This window comes from Sabethes cyaneus, chromosome 3 (assembly GCF_943734655.1).
Source record: "Sabethes cyaneus chromosome 3, idSabCyanKW18_F2, whole genome shotgun sequence".
Taxonomy (NCBI): domain Eukaryota; kingdom Metazoa; phylum Arthropoda; class Insecta; order Diptera; family Culicidae; genus Sabethes; species Sabethes cyaneus.
In genome coordinates, this window is record NC_071355.1 from 49,191,880 (window position 1) to 49,212,828 (window position 20,949).

General features: G+C 41.4%; 1 protein-coding gene across 4 annotated transcripts; it reads right to left on the minus strand.

Moving 5' to 3' along the window:
* Window positions 1-5,239: 5,239 nt before the first annotated feature.
* On the minus strand, window positions 5,240-20,765 carry LOC128741876 (transcription factor Sp4-like). Of its 4 annotated transcripts, XM_053837977.1 has the most exons (9): window positions 20,076-20,159; window positions 15,358-15,644; window positions 14,957-15,136; window positions 14,276-14,897; window positions 13,454-13,906; window positions 12,063-13,295; window positions 7,361-7,569; window positions 6,728-7,144; window positions 5,240-6,579 (listed from the first exon to the last, which is right to left on the minus strand). In XM_053837977.1, exons 2-9 carry the CDS (start codon window positions 15,448-15,450, stop codon window positions 6,466-6,468), a joined length of 3,321 nt encoding a protein of 1,106 aa, XP_053693952.1. In that variant the 5' UTR covers window positions 15,451-15,644; window positions 20,076-20,159; the 3' UTR covers window positions 5,240-6,465. The 4 variants fall into 4 exon arrangements, with proteins under 4 accessions (XP_053693952.1, XP_053693953.1, XP_053693954.1 ...); XM_053837978.1 differs by lacking the exon at window positions 13,454-13,906; XM_053837979.1 differs by lacking the exons at window positions 13,454-13,906; window positions 15,358-15,644; window positions 20,076-20,159 and adding an exon at window positions 20,381-20,765.
* Window positions 20,766-20,949: the final 184 nt, after the last annotated feature.

The following is a 20,949-nucleotide window of genomic DNA, read 5'->3' on the forward strand; positions in this document are numbered from 1 at the left end:
ATAGCTAATTTAACAAAATTGAAGAGATCTTTATATCTTAATTTATATCTTAATTTTCGTAATTACCGGCTCTTCAAGAAGTTTTCCGAATATCCAGGTTACTTGCATATAACTGGTGCTTACATACTTACATTACCCATCAAACTCCTCCCATCTACTAAGAACAATTCCTTTCCCGAAATACTTGTGAAGATGCAGAGGATTCCCTGATCTTTAGTAGCAACAAGTATTGGACTAACATTCCTTCCCATCCCACCAGGACCCGCATTCGGACGTGGCAGGCGTCGGTATTGATCAGTATGCAGGGACCTGATAAAGATGCACAATGAGGAATAGCATGCTGTCCCAAGTAGGGTAATTTGGGGGAATTTGGACACCCTAAGCAAATCACCTATTATCCCAAAATCTATGCATCAACACTCAAAAAAGTTGAATCGTATACTGAGATCTACTTGTTTTCTGTTTACCAGCGGAGTTTAACAATTGTATCTAGCTTAGTTTTGCTAAAATAGGTTAAAATAAAAATAATGATTTTTTGGCATCAAAATTTTGTTTGGGGTGATGTGGACACCCACTGGGGTGAAATGGACAATGTGTAAAAAAACGATTGTTTTTAACGAAATAACATACTGAGGCTCATAGCAGATAACTTAGGAACACATTTTAACTGGTAATAGTGTTTTAAGCTCAATTCCGTCTTTCTGAGTGGAAGATCCAGTTCATAAGTTATACCAATATCACTTTGGTTTTTTCGCAAGTAAACAAAACCTTGCTTCGAAGAATCTAGATCTTATTTAAAGTCTTATTGGACATTTGTTACATGCAAGTTCTCCTGCATTAGTTCCTGGTGACTCAGAGAGGGTGGTCAAACCTAAAGCTGAAGATATAATGACAGTTCGACATATCGATGGGGATAAAATAGTTACGATAACAAAATGAATGTGATATTGCATTTTGCAAAACCATAGACATCCAGGGATTAGCCCCGAGTGCCTCAAAAATCACAAATTTCAATATGAATCTGAGTATGAGGGAAAATGACCAGAGAAATATTTCGTTCAGTTAGTTCTCAAACACATCGAAACCCGATTATTAAAATCCCTAACTATTGCTGCGAATGTTCCCTTTGGCGATTGGCAAATACTCTCAAATACTCAAAATCCATTCTTGATTGTCTATAATGATGTTTTCGGTGGGTTGTTGTTTTAACATCACATGCACATCTTTTTTGTACCTTAATGGTATCTATAATTAATGAGACCGGAGAAATGGTTTAAAATCAACTGGACCATTTCACCCCAAAAAAACTGTCCGTTTCACCCCACACAGCATGCAACAATATGAGTTTAAAAAATTGGATTTATTTTTATACAATCTAGCTATAATTTTCTATCAAACAGTTTCTCTTATGTAGCCAAACAGAACTGCACTGCACAATAATTTGAAAAGTCTGTTAAATCACTGGAAAAACCCTAAAACCTAGAGCATCAAAATTACATTTGGTGTCGTTTTAGGCAGTTGTTTTGTTTACATTTACATTTGGCAACACCTGTCAAAGCTAAGCCCAATTTTTTTACGTTAATAATAGTGTAAGAAGATGAGGAAGAAGTTGAGAATTATGTGAATGTAGAGAAAATGCTACTTTCCGAGATAAAGCACCTGTCCATTTTACCCCAGGTGTCCAAATCACCCCAAACGACCCTATGCTTTTTCCAGCCATCATTTTACAATTTTCATCGGTCCTGCTCACTAACGGAGTAGCAGCAGCTGCTAGCACACGGGCGGTATCCTATGCTTATGCTTATGCTTAATACGACTGTTTATATCAATCCTTTCTGTGAATTTTTGTTTTAATTTTATCTTTATTTTAATGCTTACTATAATGCTAGTTTATGGCCCCATTTAATCCTTAGTTGGTTTTCTGAAACTTCTGGGTATCCTGAGAGTTCTGCATAGTCTGGGTCTTATGATTCTTCTGGGTCTTTTGGATCTACTGGGCCTACAAATTCTTCTGGATATTCTGGGGTCTCTAGATCTTATATTCTGCGTATTCTGGGTCTAATGGGTTTTCCGGGTATTTTGGTATTCTGGGTGCAAGGTATTCTAGATTTTATGATTCTTCTAGATCTTATGTGTTTTCTGGATGTGCCAGGTCTTCCGGTCTCTGATCTTCGAGTCTTCTGGGTCTTCTGGGCCTTCCAATCCTTCTAGTTCTTCAAATTGTTCTGTATCTTTCGTGTCTCCTGAGTTTTTTGAGTTTTATGTGTCTTCTGGATCTTCTATCTTCTGTATCTTGTGAGTTCGAGGTCTTCTGCGTTTTTTGTGTCTTCTGCATCTTCTGGGTTTTCTTTTTTATTTACATATATATATCAACAGACACAGTTGCCCTAATGATAAAAGAGTCGTCTTAATATTAAAATAATTTTTGTGCGTTGCACGTTACGGGACAAATGATAGTCGAAAACGGCTGACACTCTTTTGAAAACTTTTTGCAAGCCTATAATCGCACTGTTGGCACCATAGTTTGTTCGTCGGAGCGGTAGACGTAGTGTTGGAACCATCCCTAAAGTTCTGGAGGGGGCGTTTATGTTTATCAACTGGAGGATGTCTGGGCAGTCGATACGGGCTGTTAAAACGTCTGCGACAGTCATTGCACGAGAGGTATCGCGGCGAAGCTGGAGTGTGTCGAGTCGAAGAAGTTGACAACGTTCCTCATAAGGAGTGACCTGCATAGGTTGTCTCCAAGGTAGAAGGCGTAGAGCATAGCGAACGAATCTACGTTGGATATTTTCGATCCGTAAGACAGCGTTGTTGTAGTGTGGATTCCACACCGACGAGCAGTATTCGAGAGGAGATCGCACTAATGAGCAGTATAAGGCGGTAAGGCATTGTATGTCTCGGAATTCTCTTGTCATGCGAATAATTAGACCGAGCATTCTAGAGGCTCTAGACACAATGAATGACAGTTGCTGTTTATAGGTGAGATGGCAGTCCAGTATTACGCCTAGGTCCTTCACGTGATCGACTCGTGGGATCGGGGTTGAATCAAGCCTGTAATCAAAGTTCAGCGGCTGCCGTTTCCTGGTAAACGTCACTACTGAGCATTTTGATGGGTTGAGTAGCATGCGGTTTAGATCTTATCTGGCTGTTCTGGGGTTTCTGGATCTTCACGGTCTTAACCATAAAGCGACAAAGGCATCTGCTTCTCATAACGACCAAGTACTTTTGGTTTCTGTTCAATCATTTGCTCTGCCTCCGAATGATGCATGAATACTGTTTTCTCTAATAGCCACTAACTTTCCGCAAAAAGAGCGCAACTACAAGCAGAGCTAATCTTTTTTTCACATACTGGAAGTTAGAGACTATTTGCTCCGTATGCTCCGTAGAGAACATCAAACAGGGAATTAAATGGGCTGAAACGATCCTCAACATTGACCTTTAGAGCATGCATACAGAGAAAGAAAGATAAAACAAAACTGAAGCTCTCTCTGTGACAGCAAAACACGGCAAAAGAAAAAATCTTATCACTTTTCGGAGAAGGTAACATCCGACTGAACGAGAGTAAACCGATTCGTCTAGCTATTCACGCTGGTCTTCGGGGCTTCTGGATCTTCTCGCAAGTGATATGCTTACGGTACTAGGTATATCAACTGACTAATGACTCGAATTAGTCATATAACAATCAGCTAAGCTGTTGTAACAAGTGTTCTAGTAGGGCGATTCACCAGGGTCTCCTCTTGCGGCTCTTATGGTTCTTCTGGGTCTTCTGGGTTTCCTGGGCATTTTGGGCCTGCTAGCTCTTCTGGCTGTTATGGTTCTTCTGGGTGTTCTGGGTCTTCTGCGTCTTTTGAGTCTCCTAAGTCTCGCGGATCTTCAAAGTTTTCTGGTTCGTCTGATTCTCGATTATTTTAGGTTTCTAAGTCTTCGGGTGCTTTGGGTCTTTTGAATCTCCTGGGTATTCCGGGTCTTTTGGGTTTTGTGGGACCCCTAGGTCTCTAGGTCTTCTTACAAGTAGTACACTTACGATACGATTTTTTGCGTAACTAAAAAAGGCAAAGCAAAGGGTAAAAACGTCCTTAAAAACTTTACCCTTCTTTATCGACAGACTTCCCAGCCAGTTAATAAAGTACAGGACAATTAAGGGGCTAGTGCAACGATCCTTTTGACTCTAGCAGTACCCAGCTGAGATTCGAAAATACGATGACTGGCTTGCTAGACCAGCATCGTACCTCGTAACTACTGGACTGGACGGACAAATTATTATTATGCAAATAGTCAGCTCAATTGTTTTATTACAAGTATACTAGTGGGGTGGGTGTTTATGGTCTTCTGGATCTCTTGGATCTTCCTGAGTCTTTTAAGGCTTCTGGGTTTTTTGGGGCCTTCCGCGTTTTCTGGGCCTGCTGGATCTGCTCTTATGGGCATCCTGGGTTTCCCGGGTCTCGAGTCTTCTGGGTTTCCTATGTCTCCTGGGTCTTCTGGAACTCTTGGGTCTTTTGAGTCTTCTAGGTTTTTTGGATCTTCCGGGTCTTCTGGGTTCTCTGGTTGTCAGGTGTTTTGATCTTCTAATTCTTGAGGGTCATCGAGTTCTTTGGATCTTCTGAGTCTTCTGGATCATCTAGGTATTCAGGAGTTTTGGGTATTTTGGGTCTTCTGCGTTCCCTGGGTCCCTGGGTAGCAGAATACTTATGATACTAGTTATATTACTGATTAGTGACTCAAATTAGTCAAATAACAGTCAGCTCAACTGTTTTATAACAAGTGTACTGGTGGGGGCTTCAAGGTTTTTGGTACTTCTGAACCTTGTGGGTTCCACTGGTTCCACTGGTTCCACTGCACCTGCTAGGTCTACTGGATCTTCTAGGTATTCCAGCGGCTTTTAGGTCTTTTGGATATTCAGAGTCTTCTGGATCTTTTGGGGTTTCTGGGCATTCTGGGTAAGCAACTGCAATATCCATTTAAACAGTTTTCAGAAATGCGCCGAAAATCTGCGTTTCTATATATTCAATCATCTCACCTTTACTCCAACTAAGGCTCTGATCATGTACAGTTACGAGAAGCATTAAACGTGTCTATGCTGCTGAAAACCTGGGAGTAGAACTGGATACTAGAATGATCTTTCAAATCGGTTTTTGCCAGTTGAAGAAAGTCAATTAATAAAACAAGGGTATGAATAAATAAATTGATGTCATCAAAGCAGCAATTGAAAACCAGATGCGACACATTTTAAAATGGTGTTTTAAAGTTATTATTGTTTTCGATCTATTCACGGTACAGACGCAATACGGTAAAATATATTATATAGTACAGTGTTAAAAATAAATCCATATCGACAGAGTTTGCGTGGAGACACATCTAAAAATCATCAGTATTTTTTAGCAATTGTCAAGGTACATAATATTTCCTGTTTCATCTAAAATCTTTTGATTCATGTTACCGAAGCAAAGCAAAGAACAAGTACCTAAGTAAAACCAACAATTTATTCGACTAAATAAGTTAAACCAATGTGTAAATTAGTGCGTGAACATATTTACTCTAGAGCATAATCATATAGGATGAAAAACACCTAAAATTATCCAAAGTATAAGTCTATATATACGAATAAGTCTTTATGTATATACGAACATCAAGAACGGCTAGTTTTTGAAATCGTTTTTTTTTTTCTCATTATTATTATTTTTACAAAGGAAGGAGCCAACATTTAAACTACGATTCTAAAACTACTTCGCCACGTAGACCACATTTACAGGCTAAATTTAGATTTCTGCGCTGAGTTTAAACGACAATTCGTAGAAAGGTGGAAATAATATCCGTATCACCTTTTTCCATTATTCGGGGCGTCCATATGGGCGGGCAGACCATATCGTTAAATAGTTATTCATATCCGTCTGATTTTGAGTTATCATGATATCGAAACTAGTCGAGATCCGTTGTTCTTTTATTCAAAATTAAATCAATTTTGTTTATATTTTACAACAAAAAGTAAATATGTGCAAAATCGGTGAGACGAAGCGTTGAGTATTATCCGTGGCATTCAATCTGTACTTGTTTTTGTACTCACTTTGAGAATACACCAAACGTTTTTTTACAAATAATATTCAGGCTGACATTTGTTTTCGAGCAAAATGTAGTTCCACATTTTTAATTATTAAATTCGTTTTACCAATGCCAAGTCTTCGGAAAGCGATGCTTAAAAGCTCGCAGCAACTGAAATAATAAATTTTTGAACTGACTGCGTTAGAAGATTCAAATGTTATTGATATGATTCAATGTAATTATCATATATGTGAATTTGCTTTTTGTTTCTTTTGCTTCTAGCAAACAAGAAGAATATGCGTAATCGCTAACCATTCACACCAATTTTGCACCTCAAAACTTAACTTAAAAGTTCGTCTGAAACTGCCCAAACGGTAATCTACAGCTATCGAAAGATGCAAATTGATGTATGGACAGCGTTTCGATATGCTAGTTAGACTCGATCGATTGATCCTGGTCGTCGTTGCCGAGGGTAATCATCATCTTTTCGTCCGAGCTGTCGTTGCTGTCCGAGGAGGCCGATTGTGCAGAATTGGCCACTTCCTAAAATGCAAATAAAAAAACGAATCATCAATATAAGACCTTTAAATACCTGGTATTTTTCTCACAAACTCAAACTAAATTTATCAAACAACAGAAAAAGTACTAAATTATATTTTGAAAACTAATAACACTATGCCTTATTAACAACCTGCGTGTTGCTGAGCTGTTTAATGCTGTACAGTGGAGGTGGCGGTGGCGGCCCAGCGGTTGGTGGTGGTGGAACTGCCGCTGGATGCTGTAGACCGAGCAAGGGTGTAGACGCAATCCACACAATCCCAGTACTGGAACCGTTGGTTACGGCCACCGGTTGCACGGTGCCAGCTGCAGGACCGCCGGCAACCATCAGCCCCATAGCGGGAGCCGAGGTGGTTCCGGTCATGGTCACGGCGGTTGCAGTACCACCAGCAGAAGTACACACACCCGGTTCCAACTTCGGTTTGATGGAAGGCGGAGCGTTATCCAACGTGTCATCATCTTCATCGTCGTCTTTCAAGTCCTCATCAGCCATATAATAATCGTCTTCGCCCTCATCGCTGAGCCCACCCGATTTCACCGAATCGCCCAACTACAGGTCATAAACATAGGACAAAAAAATAGACGTGCAATAATAAACAAAACCGGAACACAATCTACCCAATCTACTGCGCAACTTGATCAGCATTGCTCTAACTGATTTAAAATTACCAAATAGAAGAGCGATTCCAATCAACTTGCGCGTTTTTTATCAAAAAACTACGACACCCTGGTTCAAGGTGCATGCTACTACCTAACGTCAACCTACCTCCAACAGATAGCGAACGTGATCTTTCTTCAGTTTATTATGCGTGCGGATGTGCTTGGACAGATGATCGCTACGCATGAACTTTTTATTGCATTCCGGACACTGGAACCGCTTTTCGCCCGTATGGGTACGCCTATGCCGTTGAAGTTCATCCGAACGCGTGAACCGTTTGCCGCAGTACATCCAAGAGCACACGAAGGGTCGCTCACCTGTGCCGAGACGAAATTACAAATCTTCAATTCAATTAAAATGGCTTATCGACTACAGCGAATAGATAACGAAAATAAATGTTTGCAGTACGAATTCTTTTATTGACTTTTACTGGAAACGCGTGATCGTCGGGTACGGGTCTGGTAAGAGCTATCTACCTGCGACTACTGCTGCAGAAGCTCGATAAATCTCGACTCGGAAACATTTTCCTTGCAAATGGACACGTTTGCGTTCATTCCTGAAAACAAAGCGAAGGATAACCCAAAGAACTAACTGCATACTTTGCACCCAAACAACCCGACAGGTTTTAACGCAATTCTGGACATTTAAACTAGATCTATTTATTTATTGTCAAGATATATGGGCTTTGCTCGTCATCTAATATACGATACAAATATAAAATATAATAACAAATACAAAATAATATAAAATGCAGAGGTTTTAGTGTACATGTAATTGACCTCTCAGAAATAGCCTAAGTTTTTCCTTAATAGTATCAGTCGACATATTTAAATTTAGTACATTTCTAAAATTGTTCATTAGCTGCATAAAGCGATAGGCTGGTTCATTGCGCGCGTAGTTAGCTCGACGGTGTTCTAGAGTGAATGGCCTTGGTCTCCTCAGAACTACTGTACTCTGGTTAGCAGTTATCCTGGATTTCAAATAATCGCTGTCGTATCGTCCTCTCTGCAAATTGAGAAAAAAGCCAACGTCCACAATCTGGTATCTATTTTCCAGAGTATCCATATCCAGCAGACAGCACAATCTAGAACTTCTAGACTAGACTACACCTCTGGACTATAGATGGGACTTTTGTAAAATTTATTCTCTGCAGTCAAGAGCAACCCAATAATAGACCAACCTCATGTTTTGTTACCTTGGCCTTTATAATGAGGTCACGCATTAATTAATATTTTATAACGGTAGTCTCTCCAATAGACGGAGCGAACGGTAGAAGAAAGTTGTGAAATTAAAGGTGTTTATGGTATCCAAACAAAGTAGGTCATAGCGTAAAGGGAAAAGAGTGGAAAATTAGGTAACGGAGGGTTATTGAATCAACGCTTACTAGGTTCGTAGAACATTCCTCTTTACCCTAGCCATGTTCGTCTAGGATTGTGATTTGGCGAAAAAACTGAATGCTGACCGCTGACTGTGCAGCACATCCATCTCCGGGAAGGCTACAAGTGTTATCGATCAAGTAGACGTCCTAACGGCTGAATAGTTAATGCGTAACATAGACACCATAGTGGTCCTTAGCCTCTTATCCATGATCTCCTAACCCATTATCCTCGTGGTACCAATGGTACACGAGCAACTTTGGCAAAGCTCAGGTAACCAATCCCAGTGTTCCGATGTCAGGCGCAACTCTTGGTGACTCGACGATACCTCAACAAAGTGCGCGGTAGTACTCCAGGTTAGGAGCGGCTCACGACAGCGTGCGTCCAAAGCGGCCGGCTGTATTAAGAAATGTGTTGTCTCGACATTAAAACTAAGATGGTAGCTCCGTCACGAGACTCGGTAGCGTGGCCCTAGTAAGGCAATCGACCTAAACCTGACATGAAATTTATGCGGGAACTGGAGCTGAAGATTGTCGGTGCTACTCGATCAGTTAGAGCCCCGAAAGTTCGGCATTGTGGTACTGCAAGAGATCTGTCGCAAAGGCAAGAAGGTGTGGAAGATCTATGAAGGCAAGGTCCAATTTTACCAGAGCAGTGGAGCGACCGTTGTGCTGGGAACGGGTTTTGTAGTGATGAACAGAATACAAGATCGCGTAATGGACTGGAAGGCGATCAAAGAGAGGATGTGTATGCTGAGGATGAAAGACTTATTCTTCAACTACACCATCATAAACGTGCACTGCCAACACGAAGGTAGACCCGACAATAAGAAGGAAGGCTCCATAGCCTGCACAACAATAAGAACGATAACGCAGATAAGAATGAAGCGCAGAGCGCGCGGATGAAGCTCTTCATTTCTCTGAGAAGCAAGGTGCTTCGACTCTCGAAGACGGATGCAGCAGGATTCGCTCAGTCACCAATGAGCCCGGAGCTGCGGTGTTAGGCAAGGAAACCTCGAGTGCACAACAAAAAGTTTGGTTTAATGGGGAACGCCAGTAAGGAATCGAGAGCAAAAAAGAGCAAAAAAACGTCACCACGAGACAGAATTTTATCAAAAATCAATAAGCACGGAATAAGTTGAACACGATCCTGACGAGTGAAAAGCATCAGAACGAGGAAAGAGCAGGGGCCGAAACGGTTACATTTTTTCTTTACATTTACCAGCATGCAAATCCATGTCAGACTCTTATCAATACCATCGCTCTGTACTGTTACTGTGTCGACAGTGCCTATCTCTTGTAAGTGTCGAGACTAGCCCGAATACGTACATGATAATAAGCAAACATTTTCGTACGTCAGCTGACCATTCATATAAAATGTCGTGTAGAAATGGCATGCATTTGCCGCTTTTTGCATACAGTTGTAGTTGGAATAGTATGGGGAAGTGATAGAGAATAAGGTGTATTGGGAATCTTCTTTAACCATGTTGTTTCGGGGAAAGCTGTATGTTTAGTCTTGCATTTCTTTTCGGTGCTTGTGTACCAGTAACATGTCGCAAGACTGGTAGCAAGAAAAAATGGTAAATGTCTTCAAATTTTTGTTACCAACCAGTACATTTTACGTCCCTGGGACAGAGACCGAGAAGAACTAGAACAACTACACAAATTCTATGAGAAAGTGAACCAATCTTGTAAAGGATATACACCTAAACATTATATGTGGTAGGAACGAGGAGGGAAACCTGGTCACAAACGGCCGCGAGGTAGTCGAAAGTTGGAAACTGTTCTTCGATGGGCATTTCCATGGCAATATAACAGAAGGGGTCGAAACAGAAGTTAACCTAGGAGTGCCTAAAAATGATAACAGCGTGCCGGTTGTTGAGATCCGATCCGAATTCTCGATCAGCTGAAGCACAACAGCGCCACCGGAAGGAACCAACTCCCGACAGAACTCTACAAAAATAGTAAAAAACCACTAGCAACGGCAAATTATTCAGTGAATTTCAGGGATTTACGAGGACTAACTAACGGAGAAATGGATGGAAAATGTAGTTTGTCCCATCTATGAAAAGGATAATCAGCTCAATTGCTGAAATTATTGCGGCATTACGCTGCATGGTAATCTTCCAGATCATTACATTGTTTATCCCCAATAGCAAGAGAATTCGTAGAGCAGTATCAGGTGGGTTTTTATGGAGACACGTGCTATTACGGATCAAATTTTCACTCTTCAGGAAATTCTCCAGAAATGTAGGGAGTACAACGTGCCCACGCCATATTTTCGCAGATTTCATGGCAACATACGAAACAGTCGAGCACGAGCACGCATTGGCGACGAGTAACGCAGGATCGAGTACAGTGTTGAGAAATTCTTGATACGACAAGAGCTAGCCCGGTTCTATGCTCTTTTGAAGAAGAGGACGACCTTACCAAAGCCCCCAACAACAACCAGTGGCCAGAATCCGGGCTCGGTTAAAAAATACGTATATTCGAAAGTGCCCCATTTCTGAAAAGCGATATTAGTCTAATGTTTGGTAGGAAACCTCAAATTGTGCGGTTCGATAATGGGGGCGAATATTTACATTCTGGACAAATTGAATATCAGCATGCCATCAATCTCCTTGCGCCGGAATGACCTGCTGAGACTGGAGTTCCGGAGAACACAATATGGACGCCATGAACCGATTGCGTTCTAAAATACCAGTACTAGATGACGTCGAGACTCCTCCTTCTGCATAGATTTTCAAAGAAAAAACAGATCGAGAAGATATAACCTTCAACTGACGTACAATCCCAAAAATTACGACGAGGCGTATCGTTCTCGATGGCGCTCTAGTTACCGTTGAAGATCCTGTAAGAGGAAGTCATATGAAGTGCACATCTTGAAAAGGTGCTAGATTCCATTGTATCCATATTGTCTTCAACTAGTAATGAAGTTGAGGAGCCTGGAAGTAGAGCCGACAATCAGCTAAGTGTTACGTCCGATGAAGACGAGTTTTGTAGATTTGAAGTTGAACCGTAATCCATATCTGCTACGGTATTTCTACCTAAGAAACAAACGAGAATTGCAGGTTACCAGTTGTAACATTCAATCTAGCAAAAGAGGAAGATGTGGTACCTGGATATGGTTCTGGCGCTGGTAGTAATGAACTGGTAATGAACGATCTGTACCATCATTGTGGCAGTTTAAAAGTACCGTGGAAAGTAGCTTCAAGGTACTAAAAAGCAAGCTTTGCAATTCATCAAATGGATCAAGTGGATCACTAGTCATATATGCAGATAGAGATTAGCAGATTGGTCATCCGACGCGAACGATCGAAAATCGGTTAACGAATACCTGTTTAAGTTTTTGCTTTACAGAATTCTCAGTCTCTAGATAACATTTAAACAAACAATAAAGAAAAACAATTTAAAAACTAAACCCTAAAAACTCACCCGTATGCCACCGCAGATGTGCTCTCAGATGCGACGTTTTCCCGTACACCTTGTTGCAGCCGCTAACGTGACAAATGTGCTGCTTCTTCCGATCCGGTGGCCCTTCGCCCTTGGTTTCACAGTTCGGACATGTGCACGCCACCCGGCGGACCCGCGGTTTCGGTGTCTGATCGTTGCCATCGCCCACGCTGATGTTTACATTCACCGAAGTCTGCGTAGTCGGATTAACGATTTCACCCTTGACCTGATGCGTGCCACCGCCGCCGGTGGCACTGACGACTTGGGCCTGCGAAATTGCCGTCGGAACGATGCTACTGTTCACTGTCGCCGTCGTTTGCATGGCGGGAAAGGACATGCTGTTACCACTGCCACTGGTAACATTGCTCCCGCTGCAGGCCACAGCCGCCGGTTGTGGTTGGATAGGAATCGCTTCCTGCTTGATGTACCACTTACCGGGGTCGCTTGGATCCTGCTTTATACTTGATAATTGATGCGCCGCTGCCTGCTGAAGGGATATAGTTTGCCCTACTTGATTGACCGGGTTCAACTGAGGCTGCGACGCCGCTGTTTGCGGTTGAACCGGTTGCATGAAATTTGTCGGGATCACCTGTACGTTTCCGATTCCCGGTATGTTTTGCACCGGGATGGCCTGAAGGCCGGGGATATTCGGCATTTGTATGATGTTCGCTGTATTCTGCCGCAGCTGCGGAAGAGAGTTAGACGGAATCACCGTGATCTGCTGACCGACGTGAGGACCTGCTATTGTGATTGGTTGAGGTTGCGCCTGAGCTTGCGTTTGCTGCGGTGGTTGCTGTTGATTGCTATCCTGCGTGCTGTTGGATTGCACGTTTCCAGTCGGCAGTGAGGATACGAGAGGACTTGCTGCGTTGGTTGCGGCGGCAGGTTGCGCTAGGTTTTGCGGTTGCTGCAGAATGATATTCTGTGGCGTCGGAGCTGCCTGGAAACCAGCCAACGGATTCAGCGACGTTAGCTGAACTTGCTGGATCTGACCGCTCGGTGTGATGATGTTAGCTACCTGAGGAATCTGCGGAATCACTTGCATCTGCGGCTGAACTAGCGCGGAGCCGAATGCTTGAATTGGCACATGGACGGTTTGATAAACGGTTTGGCCGTTGCCGGTGGAAATCGGCATCTGCACTGGGAGTGTTTGCTGCATCGGAAACTGCACGACCTGCGGCATTGCATTTGCTGGTCGAACTTGAACGTTTTGACCTGCAAGGAAGATCAATAAAAAGGTTATTTGTTGTTGCAACTACTCAGACCCCAGCACCATGAAACGAACATAATAAAAAGCAAAAGACATGCAAACAGAAGTGGTTTTTGTAAGATGTGGAACGTAAGCGAAAACGAAGGGATGTAATAGCAATTACCTCCTTCCAGTTTAATGGTGGTTATGTTATTAGGCAAAATGTTCTGAGTGGTTACAGCCGACGTGGGTACTTGTATATTAGTACCGGGGATAGTAATTGTAGTTGGCTGAACCTGTTGGAGCTGCTGAGCTACAGCAGCCGCTTGTTGCTGGGCCTGGATTTGCACCTGTTGCGTTTGTTGCGGCTGTTGCTGCTGTTGTTGATGTTGAACCTGTTGCTGCTGAGCTTGAACTTGCTGCTGTTGCTGATTTTGTTGCTGCTGAGCTTGAGATTGACTATGCTGCTGATTTGCAGCAGCTACAGCCGCTTGTTGTTGCTGTTGCTGTTGTTGCTGCTGCTGCTGCTGCTGCTGCTGTTGCTGTTGTTGTTGTTGCGCTAGAACATTTGCTGTACTAGTCGTACCCAAAGGGATTGTTATATTAGTTCCAGGGATAGTAAGCGTAGCCTGACCAGCTGCATGAAAATACAGAAAATTCGAATGCGAATGTATGATATGATAGCGTGCGTGCAGTTATGAAGATTTTGGTCAAAAATATTTGTAACTAGGTACGATCCGTTTGACTTGCGACTGACGATGTCGTCAAACAACATATCACACTGCCTTATTCTTGAAAGCGAATTTTGAAAAATAAATCGATAGCATTTTCAATAATAAGGAAGGTAAACGGTTTAAATATGTGCAGTATTATTTGGGTGCATGCATTCTTAAGACCTACCATAGAGGTTTTAACATATGGACAAAGCATTACACATGAGAAATAACAACAATACACCCACTTTGAACCACACACCTTAGAAAAAATAGTTCGAACCATCACTTACCATTCGGTAATTGCACAGCCTGCGTCATGTTCTGCAGGAAATTAGCCGGAACGACACCGTTAGGTGCCCGAATCAGCTGCCCGGATGGAGTAATGAAGGCTTGTTGACCATTGATTTGAACGGCCTGCGCACCTGCCAACTGTCCCCCTTGTATTCCACCGGGAACGAACAACGTTTCTTGTCCGTCAACGTTGATCGTTTGAACTGGTTGTATCATTTGAAACAATCCGTTCGGATTTTGAATTATCGGTGCACTCTGCAGAAATTGCTGCGGCATTCCCTGCAGGTTCAGAATCTGCGGTTGCTGCATCTGCGGGGGAGAGGTCACGAACGTTTTGACCGGTGTTCCTACCGGTGTCGTAGTGGACGATGAGGTGGACACCTGCACGGGTGTTCCATCGGCGGTGGTAATCGCATTCAGCTGATGCTGAGGCAGAAAACTCTGCAACTGCTGCAGCGTGATCACCTGCGGTTGCTGCTGCGGAACCTGTGCAAGCTGCTGTACCTGCTGAAGATGTAGCTGCTGTTGGTTTGGCTGTTGTTGTTGCTGCTGCTGCTGCTGTTGTTGTTGCTGCTGTTGTTGCTGCTGTTGTTGCTGCTGCTGTTGCTGCTGTTGTTGGGCCTAAAATTGAATTTGCATTGAGTGATTTTTATTAACAAACATTTTAGATAAATACAAACCGCCTGAGCTTGCTGTTGTTGTTGCTGATGTTGCTGCTGCTGTTGTTGCTGTTGTTGTTGCTGCTGTTGCTGCTGCTGTTGTTGCTGCTGATGCTGTTGAATCTGCTGTTGCTGCATCGCTTGCTGAGTAGCATTTTGTGGCTGCGACGCAGCCATAATTGCTGCGTTGAGCTCATTTCCCTACAAATTTAGAACACACTGATTAGAATTTATGTTTGTGTTTCCAAAATACATAAAGAAAATCAACACAAAATGTTAAAGCACTCTAACCGTTGATAGTCGTCCCCGAAATTATTAGGTTGATATTATCCAGGAACCCAAAATTAACTCAAGTGTTAACCAATAAATTGCAAAATCAAAGAATTGAGAAGTACCAAGGAAAATATACTTTTAACACGGACCTGTAATCCTTGGGCCTGCAGCTGCGCAACCACCGACGCGCTGACGACTCGTATCTCTTGGCCGGGCGCTAGATTGCCCTGCGACGAGTCCATTGGTTGCCGCGAGTTCAGTGAGTTTATTCTAAGCTACGCCGACTGAACACTAGGTATTCAACATTTCGATTTCCTGTTTTACTATTTATTTACTAGATTTAGCCGCGCTGTGCATTCGTTGTTGTTCAAGACAGTGTGTGTATGTGATTCATGGAAGGGACGGCGACGGATTACCAACCGATTTCGAAGTCTCACTGCAATTGGGCGAAGGAAACATTTGGGTTAGGCTCTCAGTTTGTGACAGAGTGGATGTGGATTGAATGACAAAATTTAGCTGGGAAAATATAACAGATTTTCATTTGAGATTATGTTACATTCTGTATAAAGGGTGTTACGATCAAAATTAGTTCATGTTATTCTGCATGATATTCAGTTCAATTTTCTATTATTAAAATTATTTTTCTTTTTGAAGTTAAATTAATATAAAATACAGAAAAAATATTCTGTTGATCCGGTGGACTAAATTCGAATTACCGGGACTTTTGTTCCAGTCCTCCCACAAGATTCTATACTTCCGCCTCGTCCATTTTGTTCGCCGCAGAATGCCATTTTGCCTTAAACTACTTCTAGCTTACAATAGATCTCTTCAAGTGCCGCTTGACTATGGCCCAATATTCCTCGAATGGGAGAAGCTATGGCCTACTTGGGAGCTCCTTGTCCTTGAGCACCACCAAGCATTCCAAATCTGGCCAAAACAGCACGGAGCAATCGTGTTGCTTCAGAAATAGCAGTAGATGTTTTTCCTACAACCGGTTGGAGGCATTGGTTGCAATGAAAATATTACTTTTGAACAATATCGCTGATGCAATGTACGAGCAGCTTTCATTTTCGCGATACCCGAAGAAAATTTTGATACGTTGTCACACACCTACAAGAGGATGTTTAAGCTGTCCAGAAGCATGATTTAAAGGAAATGCGTCAAGTTTAAGTCGACCAAACTCAGGTTACAATGAGGGTTTTATTACGCTCTTATGATGGTTTTCATTATCAAAATTAGTCCCAAATGCCATAATAAGAGAGCAATAAAACCCAAATGGTTGCTTGGGAATTTTGATCGTAACACCGTTTAACATAGCAAAAGCAAAATCTAACTTGTATATTGTCAATATTTAAGACCACAACCAAAGTACTAGGGTGTTCAGGCTGGTACATCCTGACACACGTGTTCCAGCCTCTCTATAAAATTTAACGTATAACTCGATATTTTGCCAAAATTTCGAAAACTACGTTCGATCTTAAGCTCAATTTTAAGCCCAATGTGAAAAAAATTGAAGTGCAAATTATTCCAAATCCAAGTCTAATTTGAAGTAAAGTTTCAACTCTGCGTTAGTACAAATTTAATTTAAATTGTATGTTTAATGTCATGCCATATTCAAGTCCAGTTTCAAGTTGAATTTCAACTGCAATTTTAAGGCCTATTTCAATCCCAATTTCAAGCTTAATTTTAAGCTCAATTTCAAATCCAATATCATAACCGATATCAAGTCCAATTCCAAGTCTAATTATTTTTAAATTCAAGTGAAAATTTAAATCCAACTTCAATTTTAACTGCAATTTTATGCACAATTTTAAGTCCTATGTCTTGACATAGGACTTGTCCCGGCAGTTTCATTTTCAATTTCTAATGAAATTTCACTTTTAGTCCAATTTTATGCCTCATTTCAAGTACAATATCTTGTCACTTTTCAATTCCTATTTCAATTCGACTCTTATTACCAATTTCAAGAAAAAATTTAATCAGAATATGAAAAGGGGAAGGAACTAGGAAAAAGCGCTAAAGGGTCACTTCCGAAGTAACAATGCTGGTGTTATGAGATATTTATGACAATTCTGATTACCAAAATTGGTCATAAAAACCGGACTAAGAGCACTATAAAATTCTAAGTGTTACTCTGGCTCTCATGTCCAATATCATGAATAAGTTTACGTTCAATTTTAAGCCTAATTTCATGTCCATTTTAAGGTCTAAATAAAACTTAGTCTAAATTCGATTTCTAAAGCCAAGTCCAATTTTAAGCAAAGCACTGCAAAGCCTTGGTTTATATTCCGTTTTCGAAATTTAACCTTCCGTTGTTGTTCAACAGACTTCGCAGCCAGCTATTAGGGTACAGGGCAGTTGCGGGGCTGGTGCTACGGTCCTATTGAATCTAACAGCCTCTTCCAGCTGAGATTCGGACATACGACGACTGGCTTGTTAGACCAGCGTCGTATCTCGAGGCCATTTGGGAAGTCCAGTTTCAAGATCAATTTAGTCAAAAATTTAGTTTCTACGATGCTAGTCTAACAAGCTAGTCGTCGTCTGTTCGAATCTCGGCTGGGCGGTGCCGCTATAGAGTCAATAGGATCTTTTCACCAGCCTCGTAATTTTCCTGTAATCAAATAACCGGCCGCGACTGTCAATAAAGAAGGGTCAAGCTCTTAAGGCCCTTATACCCATGGCTTTGCTTTACTTTACTAACTGATGGATCCAGGATAGGCAAGTATGCTGCCTTCACTATAAAAGTTAATGTAAAAAACGCATGATGAAACCTTCGATCAGTAAATTAACAGCGTAAAAACAAATCCGGCGGCAGCATAGTTTAGTTAGCAAAACATTCGGGTACCAATCGAGCGTTTGCTAAAAGTAGGTACGCTTCTAAAGGTCACTTTGAAGAGCAAGATTTTCTATATGTAAATATCAAACATCTTGAGCAAAATCGCCAGGTGAGTTTATGTGTTCGGTTATTTTAAAAATTCATTGCTCTTGAACTAAGCATTTTTCAAGAAAATTCAAGCAACTTTTTTGAATAATATTGACAAATATTGACTAGAAAGTGTTTTCTACAAGATTTTCCATGGCAGTAGAAAGATTGAAACAAAATTATTTTGAGCATTTCTTAAAACTATTGTATAAAATGGGCCGAACGGCCTCAGCATTTCGTGAACTTTGTCATACGAGTGTAGTTCACAGATTTATTATCAAAACAATATTTAAAATAAACGCAAGCTCCTGTTTTCTTAGAAATTCAAGAGAAATTTTCCGACTCTCTCGGACAATGCTTATTCCAAATGTTAATAACTCTTGAGCCCAGCGCCGTGCAGGAAAATTTTTTCAATCAACTTGTAAAAATATCTGTTGGAAAAGTTTTCTATAAAATTTTTACACAACGGTGGAAAACTTAAAAGAAAAATGGAAAAACCAAGTTTTAATTCTTAGAAAGCTTTTACTTATTTGCCAATTCACTATCATTTAGCATCAAAAATATCAATAGGGTTTTTAGTTATTCTAGACTAAAGTTAGAGTCGGAAAACTCGATTTTTCTAAATAATTAATTAACTGCAAACATTCGTATTTCCGGAACAAAAATTTACAAAATAAACATTCTTTTATGAAAATGTAGGCAATTTTTCTTGGTACTTAAGAAAAATATCTAGAAAAAGTTTTTCACAAAAAAATTCCACGGTGGTATAAATTCCAAAAAAAGGAAGAAAAACCTTGTTTTAATCCTTGGAAAGTTTTTAATGTATTTTTTACACTTTACAAAACTATTAGTACGATAATTTTCAAGGCATTACGTGCATGCAGGTATTCAACAATGAGCCAACGATAAGTTTTTCAAACTTTCAGCGTGCATGAAAACGTACCAACTTTAAACACGCGGGAATACTCCGGTCACCCACACACGCAACCCTTATCGCATTTGTTTACATTCATTAAAACCATTCTAAACACTCGGTTTGAGGCATCCGCCAAACGTGCCGATTCTAAATCTGTAAGCAAAACGCACGTGGATCCATCTGAAGAGTGGGACAGTTTCCCGGTCACACCCCAAAATTGGCAAAACGTAAAGCTAACAGAAGAGCATGAGAGCACCCAGAAGGAGAAAACTTGTCCCCCTTTCGCTTAAAGGGCAAAAACCAACGCGATGGCTCAGGAGTATTGGTCGAGGGAGCCTAGCAATAAGTGCGTGCGGACGTAAACAATACAAGCGCTTTTCCACTTTGCTCGCTTACGCACAGAGCGGCAGCAACATATCAATGAACGTAAGCGAACAAATCAAAACAAACCGAACTTAGCCGAAGTCTGCTTGAGAGTGTCCATGAGACAGTGTGCGTGTGGGCCGGCTCGTTCCAGAAAAGGACAGCACGTCTGGCGCAAGGGTGATGGAAGATTGCTCGCTGCGTAATTCTCCGAGAGAATTAAATATTAACTGAGCAGCATTTTGGCACCACCCTGTGACAAAATTCTTACGGTTTGTAAACCAGGAGGCGTGGACAAGTATTGACTTCGTAGATTTTTTATATGTGAACAACACAAAATAAAGTCATGTGATTGGTTGTACATCCAATGTTTGACTTGTGAACTTTTTTCCGTTTCCACAATTTAGCGATACTTAATGAGAAATTGAAACACTATGTCCCATAGTATTCAGGGTCAAAGAAAAAATCAACTTTCCACTCGGCAGACTGATTAATATTGAATAAATTCATATTAAAAATAGCACAAATTTGCCTTCACGGCAAGGCAATCCAATATGGCGTCCATGCAGCACAACCGAGCAGCACCATCAAATGCAAATTTCCATCACATTAAGCTTCATTCCGCAGGCCTATCACAAAATTTGCACTTAGAACAGTAAAATCACCATTTGGAGGCAGTCTGTAAGATCGCTTCGAGCACCGGACGGGCGTATTTTGCACCCAATTTTGCAAACGTCGCACGATTGTTCACTTTCAAATTAGAGCGAGACACACTGGCACATTCTAGCTGGCTGGCATTGGCACGCCAGGCAAGAGAGAGAGAACCACCCCGAAAGCCCCCGCCCAGGGGAGGGTAGATGTGAAACACCCACCAAGGCACTTTTCGTTCACGTTCCATTCGCTGCGCTGGCGATGAGACCGTCACTCAATGAGATTCTATAGAGCATAATTCCGTCAGAACTAAACCCACCTTTGATTGAACCGGTGGATCACCGACCGATTCCTTGTTAGAATCATCCATTCCTAGTGTCTCACTTTTTCAACATCCATAAAATGTTACATTCCAATCGAAGACAATTTCTTCCACACTATCGATGCGTCCGCTATCGCTCAATGTAATCGGAATTCTCACTTTTCATCTCACACACTCCTTTGCAACACAAAAGCCAAGAACATTCACTGGTGTTTGTAATTCACAAAATATTCAGTTCAAGTTTTAAAATTATTTATATTTCAAGGCACTGTTTGAAATATGCTCAGCCAACGCAATAGAGACCTTTGCGAATAAATAACACTGAAAATAATGGCTTTATGCCATCGAAAACGAAGCGTTTTGAAACCTTCAGATCCCGCAAACTACCAAAACGACTACCAAGTACGACTGTACTGACGCTCCGTCTCAAAGTAGGCAGACAATTACGAGAGACCGGAGACCGCAACGAAATTCTCCGCCTCACGCACAACTACTACCAAGAAAATTAATACGGTAGGTTACCTAAAAATGTTCAATGTGTTTAAAATTTAAACTTTTGAATTTCT